This window comes from Sesamum indicum, linkage group LG15 (genome assembly GCF_000512975.1).
Source record: "Sesamum indicum cultivar Zhongzhi No. 13 linkage group LG15, S_indicum_v1.0, whole genome shotgun sequence".
Taxonomy (NCBI): Eukaryota; Viridiplantae; Streptophyta; class Magnoliopsida; order Lamiales; family Pedaliaceae; genus Sesamum; species Sesamum indicum.
In genome coordinates this window covers 9,306,074-9,318,569 of record NC_026159.1, presented here as the reverse complement: position 1 = coordinate 9,318,569, position 12,496 = coordinate 9,306,074, and the positions used below count along the sequence as shown (strand labels likewise).

General features: G+C 36.2%; 1 protein-coding gene across 1 annotated transcript; it reads right to left on the bottom strand.

The window, feature by feature from the left end:
* LOC105178292 (tRNA (cytosine(34)-C(5))-methyltransferase) lies at positions 480–11,097 on the bottom strand. Its single transcript, XM_011101740.2, has 15 exons — positions 10,770–11,097; positions 10,440–10,528; positions 8,488–8,554; positions 8,263–8,378; positions 7,037–7,103; positions 6,866–6,914; positions 6,612–6,697; positions 6,183–6,448; positions 6,017–6,072; positions 4,480–4,565; positions 4,055–4,147; positions 3,555–3,885; positions 1,558–2,153; positions 1,032–1,266; positions 480–927 (listed from the first exon to the last, which is right to left on the bottom strand). Exons 1-15 carry the CDS (start codon positions 10,950–10,952, stop codon positions 662–664), a joined length of 2,586 nt encoding a protein of 861 aa, XP_011100042.1. The 5' UTR covers positions 10,953–11,097; the 3' UTR covers positions 480–661.

The window sequence follows — 12,496 nt, the reverse complement described above, 5'->3', positions numbered from 1 at the left end:
AGGAGTGAAAATCCAAAAAATTTGGTCCACTGTATATCCTATTGATACTCGGTCAATACTGTCAAAATTTGAAGATTGAATTTGAAGACACTATCAAAATTGTTCCTGAAGAAGTTATGAGAATCACCATGGTGGAGATTTGTAGATGATGGCTCATATCCCAAGTCGGAAATTATGGCCAAGGCTTTGAAAGGAAATACCATATATGAAGCAATCTTATGACATCCTAAATCAAAGAAAATTGGCCTTTTCATTTTTACATTTGGTTTTCATCTTTCTTTGTAATAGTAAATATAAATTTAGTAGTGCCCGAGAACATAGGCATTTTTTTACCCAACCTCACTAATTTTGGTATTCTTTATTTCGTTATTTATTTTTCAATAATTATTAATAGGTGGTATCAACTTGCGTATCACATGTAAGGGGTACCTCGTAAGCTTCCCTGGCAACAGTACCTATTAACTCGTGTACCACAACTACTACATGTAATGTAAGGGCTACCTAGTAAGCTTCCCTGGAAGAAGTACCTAGTCATGATTCCTGTCCCAGGACCATGATCCCCTGTAGGAAATTGTTTTTTTCAGAATTGCAAATTACAAATATCAGTTATCCAAAATTGCAAAATACGAATAGCATCAATACAATCTCAAACATCGATGCTTCAGTCAAGAGTTCCGGGTGCCATTGCGGTGCTGTCTTCTTTAATATCACAACCATTAATTTTTCCTTCTTCACCAGCCTCTGGAATAGAGGGATTATCACCCTCTGGTTTCAAGTCTTCCTTTGTCAACAGAAGCATCGACACCCTTTCCAACAGTTCCTGGCAGTCGATCGCTGTCACCATTACAGATATGTTAGTCCTACCTCTCCAACACCCGATAGCAATAGGCGTAAAATCTTGAGAAGAATCTGATGGGGCCTGGCCTTCTGCAGAAGATGAAAAGGAGTCGGAACGATTAGTTAAAAGGATTATCTCTAGCAGGCACCAAATGGCTTGATCACAATCATTTAGAATAAGACACCATACAAACCTCTTTTCAATACGACAACACAACAACCCAGCATTAGTTCTGAAGCCTTCTGTCCAAAGTCGGGATCAACAAAATCTGGAAATTTGATACTTTTGTACTGCAAAAGATGCTTGAAATCTACTGCAGATGCATATAGGATTTGCTTGGTTATATGTGGAAGAATCAGTGGCAAGCCTTCAGATGAAATTCGGAATAGACAGGGTGCGGATGCCCCCTCTTTTGAGGTTTGCCGTTCCTGAAATCAAAAGAGACTCGTAGAAGTTATACATAAAAAAGATTATAAACAAGAAAGATTAGTCATCATGCATATCTCCCTTGATATCTTTTTATTTATTTGATGAGGAGCAGCTTAGCAGAAGGCATATTCAATGTAAAACATACTAGCTTGCACACTTAAATACTTCAAACAGTTGCAAAGATCAACTGTTCTTTTACAGTGAATGGATATTTTGTGCATTCTTTTTGGTTATAATGCCATGCAAAGAATGGATATGGCAAAAAAAAATCAAGCATAAAAAAAACTTACAAACATCTTTAGTCCCACAGAAGCTATCTTGAGCTGCTGGCCTGCTAGGAAGTTCAATTCAAGAACTTCCTTCACAGAATTTGATATGTAGTAAATTCTCTTGACATGGTTCATATCATTGTTTCTTGTAATAAGATGACCTTTGAATGGCAAGGACTCCTTGATTCCATAAAACTCCATTATCCTGCCCACAACAGCTTCCTCCTTGTAGAAGATAACAGGGTCTACTCCCCTCCATCTACCCTGAATTTGCAGCTTCCTTTTTCCCGCAACCATTTTGGCATCATCTTTCCCATCAGGTGAAGGTCGAGTATCCTGCTTTTCATTTTCTTCGTTTACGTTGTTCTGGTTAGCTTCACTATCATTTTCTTCGTTTACCTTGTTCTGGTTAGCATCCAGTGAAGCTTCTGGCATTTCAGTATCAAGTAAATCGCCAGCTGGAGTTGCTTCAGAAAGATGGACATCTTTCTCACCACTTAAATCAATATCATCCCCATTTGAGCCGTCTTTCACTTGATCCATCAGTTCTTGAGGTTGAGTGCTACTGGCATCCATTTCCTTAGAAGGTCTGGGTTTCTTCTCAGTGGCCGCAGGGGCTGAGATACATACATATTTCAGGTAAATTGCAATTATAGGACAACACAGAATATACAGGAAGAACAAGTGAAACAGTGTAGGTTATAAATGATTAGCGCTCATAAAACACAAAAGCCATAATTACACTGACAACTCGTGAGGTTAAGAGATTTTTCAGACAAGTCCTTCAGTTTTGAGAATTAGATTGCAATGATCCAGTCATGTTTTACATTACAAATTCCTAGCAAGGATCGGAAGGCCAGGGAAAATCTATAATGTAAAACATGACCATAGAGGACCGCAACTTTCCAAAATCGAGCGATATTATTCCCAAGCCTATGCAGTGTCAATATAATCATTCCAATAAAAAAAGTAGAGCACAGCTGTATTGCGGACATGTGTGAGAATGGCACAAGTACTAATAAAAGAATGAGGATTCTAGAAAAGGTCTTACCCACTTCTTTAATACCATTTTCTTGTTTGTTAAGACTAATAGAAGTGGATATAAAGAGTCCAAGTATTAAGGATTCTCACTAAAGTGGGAAAACTACTTCCTTACTCAACTATGAGGAACACTTATTCCTACTTAAATGGGATGAATTAAGAATGTCATCAAAAGATGAAGGTACCCGCCTTAGCCCGAAAATGATTCCATTATCTCCTTATTGACTAAAATAACATCTATATGTATCTCTATAGATATACATATATATTATTCATATTGTATGTATTAACAATATTTATAAGACAATACATCTAATATATCTAAATTAAAGTATTGTCTATAATATTGATAATGTACATGATTAATTTATAATAATATATATGTATATCTCTGTAGATATATACATATATATTATTCATATTGTATGTATTAACAATATGTACAAGATATATCTAAATTCAAGTATTGTATATAATATTGATAATATTTACATGATTAATTTACATATAATCAAGTAGACATTATTTATGTATTCTGATATAAATACAATGTACATTTTTGTATATTAGTTATACATATATAAATATCAAAGGTGTGTATTCACACCATGTGAGAGTATGTACATATATATAGTAATATAGTAATTATGTATGAACTTTTGTGCATAGTTTTTAAGTTCAAAATTTGTCCATGTATATAGTTGTTAAAACAACTAATTTAAGCACTGATCTAAAAATCATAAGAAGGGAAAATTTATTCCACTCCTACTGTGTACTTGACTAACCCAGAAAAAGGAATAGAAAAACTCTTGCATCTATGTTGCCAGACAATGGGAGGGGGAAGGCCATTGCAGGAGGACTGCTGTCCTACTGAATGATCAGTCCATGTACAGAGTGTACCCTAATGGTTACCAAGCATCTGGGTTAGCTAAGTAACAAAGAAATGGCACCTGAACTAGAATGATGATGAAACTCACCAGGGAGGGAGGAAACCTTGTGGAGAACAGCAATAAAGAAAGCCCCAGAATTTTGATCATGAGGCACTATCCTCATACAATGTTCTAAAGGTAGAGGTGAGACTTCTGCCTCCACACTGTTTGTTGGAGCTACTGAACCATCCGTTACCTGGATCCCATTTTCAGGATTGCCATCACCATTCTCACAAAATTGTCTGGGTTCTGTTTCATGATCAAGCTCAGATGTCTCCTCATGTGATTTTCCAGAAGGAAACATGCCTGGAGTTACTACAGATCTTCGATATTTTGGGACATATTTGTAAGATGCCAACCACAGCCCTTTATCTCGAACCTGCACAAGCAAATGAAAATTTGACTAAATGCTTGACAATTAATGGGAATGAATAAGGGTCAGATAAAGTTGACTGCTTCAATCACCAATACTAAACTGTAGTTCCCTATATGTGCTGTAATATTGAAAAGGGGAACCAACTGGTAGACTAGTACAATGATATGCAAACCTTCCATTTCTTAAGACCAGGCCTGCGAGCAAGCTGCGGAAGCTCAGTGGAAACATCCACAAGCTCAATTGATCCTCCACATCTTCGCAAAACCTGAGAGGAAAGACATTTAGGGACCATGAGAACACAAAAGCATATAAGATGGAGAAGACATACAACACACACAGAACGCCCACCACTGAAACAATTTAGAACTCTCTGTAGCAACCCATGCATGGATATAAGATGGATGAGTTTAAGGAGAAGTTGTTCCAAATGGAAAAGTGAGCAAATGGAACAATTAAATCGAGCATCCTTTCTCACTGTCTCACCATCTTTTGTCATTTGCCTTCCCCCAGCCAAAAAATTATTATTGAATGGTTCTACTTAAAATCAGCATTAGTTCCCAACTCATAAAGTTCTTCCTGAAAATTTTCATAAACTACCTCAGCAACCACAGCCTCATTCTCCACTGGATTCATTGAGCAAGTTGAATAGACCATCCGTCCACCAACTTTAAGCAAAGCTAAGCCTGAAATGACAATGTGCTGAAAATCAGAAAGAGGTGGTGCTTTTTTGATATTACCCAGAGTAGAGATAAGATAACCCAAAGCACCAGCATATAACATAGAACATGAAAAAAGAACTAATTTGGTGGAAAGTTCTGTCAATTTCATGTTTCTTGATGTTTGTCTCTATTGACTCTAGAAGAAATCTGCAACCAAGTCAAAATGTAATGGAGCAAAATGGTTATATCCACCAAGTGTGGTTCAGCTGTAAGACTCCGTTTAAGCATGCAGCAATTGGTTATGAGTTTGGCAATAAGAGATAAAGAAATAGGTTGCTTGTTTGACCAACAGACAACCCTAATTCATGAAAACTCCATCACAACAAAAAGTTGGGCCTACTTTTCTCATATGTTTGGGCTGCAGGTGATGTAGACAGGCATCCCTATGCTGTAGGAGTACTGGAGAATATCTTCTGTATTCGTCACTAAGGCCATGTTAGAACCATTATTCCAATTTGGGTTCTGTGGATCCTTTTGCTGGAAAGTGATGATGTTAAACATTGGGGCCCAACTTTGTCGAGACTGATATGGAGATTCCTAACCACCTAACTTGATGTACCAGGAGCAGCTCCCAAAGGTTATCATTTTAAGGGAGAAATTAACATATTGCATACTTATTCGGATCATATAATGAACATCTCAGCAAGCAACAATGCTGAAACCTCCTTTTAGTCGGTTTAAATTGTAATATGCTGGTGGCTATAGAGGCAGCAGAGGCCTTCTTGCAGCTGGTTGATTGGCAAGGATGCAATGAGGTGGTGTTAGCTTTTCAGGAAAATCTTGCAAACTGTTACCATTGTTAAAGCAGAAACATCTGGCGTTATCTCAAGGAGTGATATTCTTGTCAACAACAGCGTGCCAGTCCATATGGATAGAACTTTATACCAATAACATAATTTCCTTTGTCACATCCTAGCAGCATGTTCATTTAACTTAGCAGCACTCATCCTTTTAATCCAACAGTTCATGAGCACCATGGAACCAGAATAGTTTGCGTCTTTACAGAGGGCAAGGGAATTGCAGATTTCTTGGCTAACAGGCTTGAGACATCAACTTTTCATGCACTTTAGAATCAAGATAGATTTGTGAGAATCATATCTAAGCATTCTTAGCAGCAAGATCATGAAAGACAAAATAGGGCTGCCTTGATTTGTTTAAGATGACTAAAAATTTCTTGCACCTGTATCATGGAGGTAAGGTTTACGTGCCCATCATTTGCACTTGAATTCAGGATTACAAACTGGAAAAGTATTATTAAGTGACTGATTACACATATTCCATATGGTTCCTGAGTTCATGAAATGTTTGTTAACCATAAAAACCAGTAAATGCTAATGAAAAATGAGCTACTGCCATATTTCATGTTGAATCTCATAATCAAGAGATAGAAAATTCAATTTGGGGGAATCGGGTACCTCGCATTGCTATCTGAACTTGTAGGCCATGGAGACCATTACCCATGCCTGAATTCCTGTAATGGAAAGGAGCACAGGGAGAAGAGATGGTTAACAATGCCAGGTTAAAAGTGCAAAAAAAAAGAAGACTTCAAAAGAATCGAAAGGAGCCTTTAAAAGAACTTACCACTTCCTCCAGATATCAGGTGCCTTACGTAAAGTTCCATCACCACTACAAGGGACATCACACAAGACACGATCAAACTGAAGCTGACGAATACTAGGTTCTCTAATATTTCCAATCTGGGAATCCCCACGTTGATTCCTATGTAAATGACAGCTTGGGAAGTGTTGTGCTTCATGATTAGTGACTATCAAGTTGGCTGTACACATTCTTTTTGTTTGGTGAATTAGAAGGTTACATCTTTGGACATCCAGATCATTTGCAATCACCTATAGCATAGGTATGGGATAGGTTACCATCAGAACAGAATGGAAGTATCATAAAAATGACAAGAAAGATGTTAGTAAATAATTTCAAATTGAAGCTGAAACCAGCTGCTTCCATGCCGATACCTATGAGCAGAAACTAAGAGGGAAAGTGAAAGCACCGTACCATCCCGCTGGGTAAAGTTCCTGGTTCTGTTAACTTGTATATCATCTCCAGTAACTGAAATGTTTTTGAACCCGGTGCAGCACACACTGCATTATTAATAGCAAATTCAAAATATCTGGAATAAGATATTCAATGGGGACGTATGATGGTTTGTCATGAAGTAACAGGTGCTGAAATAGCAGCAACCTTTATTAGAAAAAACCAAAAAGAAAAGGCAAAAACAAAAAATTCATAAATAGAGTTATGTAACTTACTGTCAAGAACAAAATGATCTGGACGTACATCAAGGAACAATGGGGGAACCTAAATAATGTAAATAACTATATAAACACTACAATAGAGTGATCCATATAGTCGAACATAAAAAGCTTCAACTGATGGTGATATTGAACACGAGAACTGAAATGATATAAAAATTAGCCCACCATGCTAACAGCTTCCTGTCTCGTGATGTTCCCAATCTCATTTTCTAGCTTCAAGAACTCATGAAACCTGAAACAGAATATAAATCATGTAAACAGGAATATGACCAAATGACTGCATCGAAGACATGTACACTTGTAACTCAACAAAGAGCATCTTACACATCTCTTTCTTAGAAAGTGAACAGTGTTAAATTTAGTAATCAAGGACATTAATGTGCATAGTAAACCATGAGACATGATCTAAAGCTACACAGCCGTTTTCCAGATAGAAACTTGAACTTCAGTCATTGACAACTTGAAAGAACTCCTCATCCCTCGAGAGATAGAGCACATTTCACTATTTCTAAACTTTCAACATGTCTTCGTTTCTTCATTTAGAGGAAAAAAATTTACAACAATAGCAATGGACAACTTTCTAGAGTCTAGAAGTCTCCAAATATTGTTAGCCAGAATTTTCTTCTTCAACTTGAGTCATTAGTGGATAAACAATCGAATGCATAAATGAAGGATTAAAATCATTTCAGGATTCCAAAACCTACCTGTCCTAAGTATTTATTATTCAACAAATGCTTTTCCCAATGAGAGGTCAAACTTGTGCATGCTAATGCATAGGGTTAAAGGGGTATAGGACAAAAGCCAAGATGCGACAGAATCACAACACAATAGAAGTGATTTTGCTTGTCGACAGACTTGCATCAATGATCACTGAAATAATGCTAGAATTTGAAGAAGTTTCAGGAAGCAATCAGAAAGAAGCCACTATTTTTTCAATATGTGCCAGACCCACTTGTGCATAAGACTGCTTAATATTGAACTTTTCATCTTGGTCATTCAGTAACATATCATGTGTTCAGATATAGTTCTAGAATACATAAAAAGACCTTATGTTTCATTATAATTTATATTCATATTATATTAAAAAGGAAAACTAATAGTAATCCATCAACCAAGCATGATATTGATTGTTGCTAAAAAGTGTAGATCCCCCTGTCATCTCTTTCTTTCTTTCTTCTTTTCTTAGTGCTTGTAGATTGGCGTATCATCTCAATTATAGTCAAAGTTATCAGTATATATAGAATTCATATAATTACTAACTGAAGTGATTCCTTGTTCCCTGATCCTGCTGTTATCCTGTTCTACCTCTCAAACAAAAGACAAAGTAGCTTCACATGATTTTATTCTTTCAACGGTCCTGAATAAAAGCACATTTTAAATAAATCACTCACCTCTCAAGGGTTTGATTCTTGCGCAACTGGTTCCTCGAAAAATTTGACTGCCAAGCAAGATTATCTGGGTACCATGGTAACGGTTTTATTGCCTCCACTTCACTTCCATCAGCGTCCTGCATAAATTGGTCAAAGAAAGACCAATTAATACTGAAACTATGCTCATCTTCCACAAATCCTCAGTGCATTTGTAACTCAAGAAATATGAACCAGTAACCAATCTACCTCCGCCTGAAGAGATTTCATAAAGTCATTCTCCAACTGCAACCGAATATCCACATAAAACTGACTACTGCAAAATCAGGTAAAGAGAGAGCATATGACCTCAAACAAACTGGACTTTACTCAGAAGTTATTTAAATATGACGAAAAATTAAGCAATCTCTTCATTCTTTTCCCTACTTAATAGAAGAAAATAAAGGGAGAGACGTCATGAGCTAAATCAAGATGTCATGAGCTATAATGAAGATATAGTTGCATATATGTTCAATACACACAGAGAGACGCAAAATATATCAGCTAAAACCTGTAGCTTCTGCCTTTGATTTGTAACGGGAGTTGATTGTTTTAAGCTATGTTAACAAGTAGAGGGATCATACCAGTAGTGTTATCTTGGTTTGAAGTAAAAAATGAAGGGTCTCTGAAATGTAAATATAGCTAAACTCATAATCTCTTTTGAAGCTTTAGGCGTGTAATATCATCTAACCACAGATTTAATCCAGTGATTCTCACGAAGGAAAAACTCAATCCTCCACTGCCATTGAAATTATTCACCCAGTGCTTTGTGAATGTCTGTTGATTGCAGTCAGTGAAATCAACAAAAGTTCAGCACCAAACATAAAGAATCAACATCCTTACTTAGGGACCTCAGCAGCATATTAAAGCAGCATGACATAAGATGGAAATCCTGAAATTTCAACCTCCAATTTTCAGAAGCATCCCTAGAAACATTCCAGTCCAAGGGTTTAAAAATACTTCTATGTTGCCATGTTTCTCTTGTACCCTTTGGTTGTCAATCTTGTCATTTCCCAAGACATAGTACGACATAAACCTGTCAACTTCTTGGATTCAAAAGTTGCGAATTTGCGATAAGATTCTATCTCAAGGATATGTGTGCTCTTTTTTGGGTAACCGTCAAGGTAACTTTGCGTTCTTTCTATGCTTCTCCTGATTGTAGTCCAAGCCTCCAGGGATCAAGAAGACAGGATGTGAGTTAACTGTATGAAAGACCAAGTACAACGACAAAAGCTGCTCGACATATACTTTAAAATTTGCCAATGAACATAACATGGAAGAGACTTGTACCACAATCATCTGACACCAATTGTGTGAAATGACTTAACTAATTTGAAAATTTGTTTTCCTATATTCCAATCTGGGGTTCAAGTATTTTGGGCTAGTTGGCTATCCCTAACTAATTCAGTAAGGCAAGAATCCAACCAAGGTCCTTTCTCCTTAGGTAGGTTACTAGCTAGAAATATCATAATATTAAGGGAGGCCAAGCTAAACAGCTTGAAGTCTCTGGTGTAATCTGTTTTTGGTGTGGAATCAACGCGGGTGAGAGTTCACCATGCATAATAGAGAATTTATGTGAAATGAGGCACTAAGTGCCATTTTGACCAGATGTCTACTGTTAGGATATCACTCCGATGAGGGGGTTCCTACACTGTGCAAATTCAGTTTATCAGATACTTAATACAGTCTCCAACATTACATATCACAATGGAGGAGAAGTCGGATGGATCTCAATCTTCAAACAGGCTGTCAAGACTAGAAGTTTCAAAATATGCAGGTAGTTTCACTCAAGAGTGGTGATTGAGTAGATATACAACAGAACTTGTAAATGAGATGCTAACATCAAGAACAAAATGCCATTTTTATAGCTTCACTTAACAAGAAATCACATATTTTTTATCCTACTTGAATCTACAATACCAACCCCACTTTCCGCTTTGTTTCATAATTCTTCCCTGAGTAAACAAACACCTTTCAGTGACATGCCCCCCACCTAGCTAAAACCGAAGATTACACTTATCCAATGTGCTGAAAGCATTTCAACCAGCCAAAATTACACATAAAAACAACATGAACAACTTAAAAAGGATATACAAATGTAAAATTACACCACGTGTAAAGAAGAAAAAGGAAACAGAAACGACACAAAAGTGAGCATGAACCTGGAATTGATTCTGAAAGCAGCAGGAAGCGGTTTTCTCAGATACTCAATGAAAGTATCCCACTCCTCAGCCGGCACAATTTCCTGCTCCTACATATATTCGAACACAAATTCTCACAACTCGAAACAAACCCATAACAGTTAGACCCCTAAAAAAAATGAAAACAACGAATTAAACGCATTCCATTTTTCGTACGACACAATTTCTTGCTCTTAAACAAGTCTTAGCACACAAATTCACACAATCCGGAACAAATCACAGCTATACGCAAAAAGAAAACAAGAGAGAGAGGAAAAAGAGAAGACGCTTTTCCATCTTTTCCTCGCCTACTTTGTAATATTCATCAAAGGCGGGATTCTGTGTGGCAAAGGGCTCCCAAGCTGGATCCCTGCCATTGTTGGCATCATCCGGCGTGGCATTAGTTGCATCATCGGATTTCGGACGTTTCCACACGTTCTCCCTGCTCTGCCTGAAGTGTTTTCTCTGAGTACGAGACCTTCCTCTCCCGCCCATTTCTTAACTCGACTATCTTTCCTTGCTGCAACTGCTGCTGCTGCTGCTTTTGAAAATGGAAACTACGCAAGTTATGGGTGTGGTGTGGGCGAAGAAGGCGGAGAAGAGGCGGGTTGCTTGCAATAGAGAGTGGAGTGAATGAAAATGTGGGGTTTTGGGTTTTTGTAAAGCCCAATGGCCCTTTGGACTGTACTATGGATTCATTGGGCCTACTAATGGGCTAGTGTAGAGCCCAGCTTAATTTAGGTCCATTTACTTTTGATGTGAATTATCTGTCTAACACGATTAAAAAAAAATGCATTAATAATACTATATTTGCTTGAACTGTTCGAATTGAGTTTATTAAGAATAATAGTTATTTGTATCGAACTTGGGGATAAAAACTAGGTCCCCGTAATGTAAAAAATACCTTATAAGAGTGTATTGAACAACTTATCCAACCTAATAATGAAAAGTAAACAGGACCTTAAGGATTCAACTTCAGCAAAACCATTAAACATACTCTATGGGCACGTTTACTTCAACAATGTGATGATTAAAAGATATAAGTAAACTTCATATATATATTTATTTAATAAAATTTGCTTTTTATTTGCTCTAACATAACGAAAGTGGAATTAAGGATAGTAATTATACGTCGTTTTACAATCGTAACAATAGTGTGAATAGTTGTGGGCTGAACGAATAATCATGGAATCCAACTTAATGAAGTAAATATTGGACTAGTCTATATTATTAGTCTAATACAGGCCAATTATTTAAAGCAAATTTAAGAAAATAGATCCCGATCATTGTGACGCCCTTTGTGACGAGGCACCCCTGTACCCAAAGTTATGGGTCTATTTTTGGGAATTCCTGTAAAAGGGGAGAAATAAATATATTTGAAAGATAAGTCTATGTTTAGCTATTTATTAAGTTGAGGGTATTAGAATAACTAGGTTTAGTTCTCAATATATTTTTATTAAAATACTCTTAAATAACTTATTTTTAACAAAAATAACCACCTATTCCGTCACTTAGTTTTATCAATAGTTTTGTTAATGTGTATTCAAAATTAAAATATTTAGTAATTTAAATAAGCTATTCCTTCCATTTTTCTAAAAAAAATATAAATATAAATATAATAAAATTTTAAATTATATATATATATATATATATATATACCAAATGTGCCTTGTTCGGTAGTACTATTAATTCGAGGGATTTAGAAAAGTTAACTTGCTGTGCATTAAATCGATGTAGAAAGATGTCCTTATTCTTTTTTGCTCAAATATATCTTGAAAACCTATATATGTAATTTCATTTAAAAGATAGTAACTACAAACATTTTTAGCTTCTATTTTTAATATATTTCTTTAAATATTTGCATTGTTATAATTTTATCTCGATATTATAAAAATATTTATAAATATTTACTATGGGAGATCTTATTCCCGTCCCAAATCCCGTCGCAATGTCCGTCATAAATTATTGTCTTTTTTTTTTTGGATTTTTCCTCCAATACTTTTGATATTGCAACGGGCCTTATAACTATTTTTGCAACG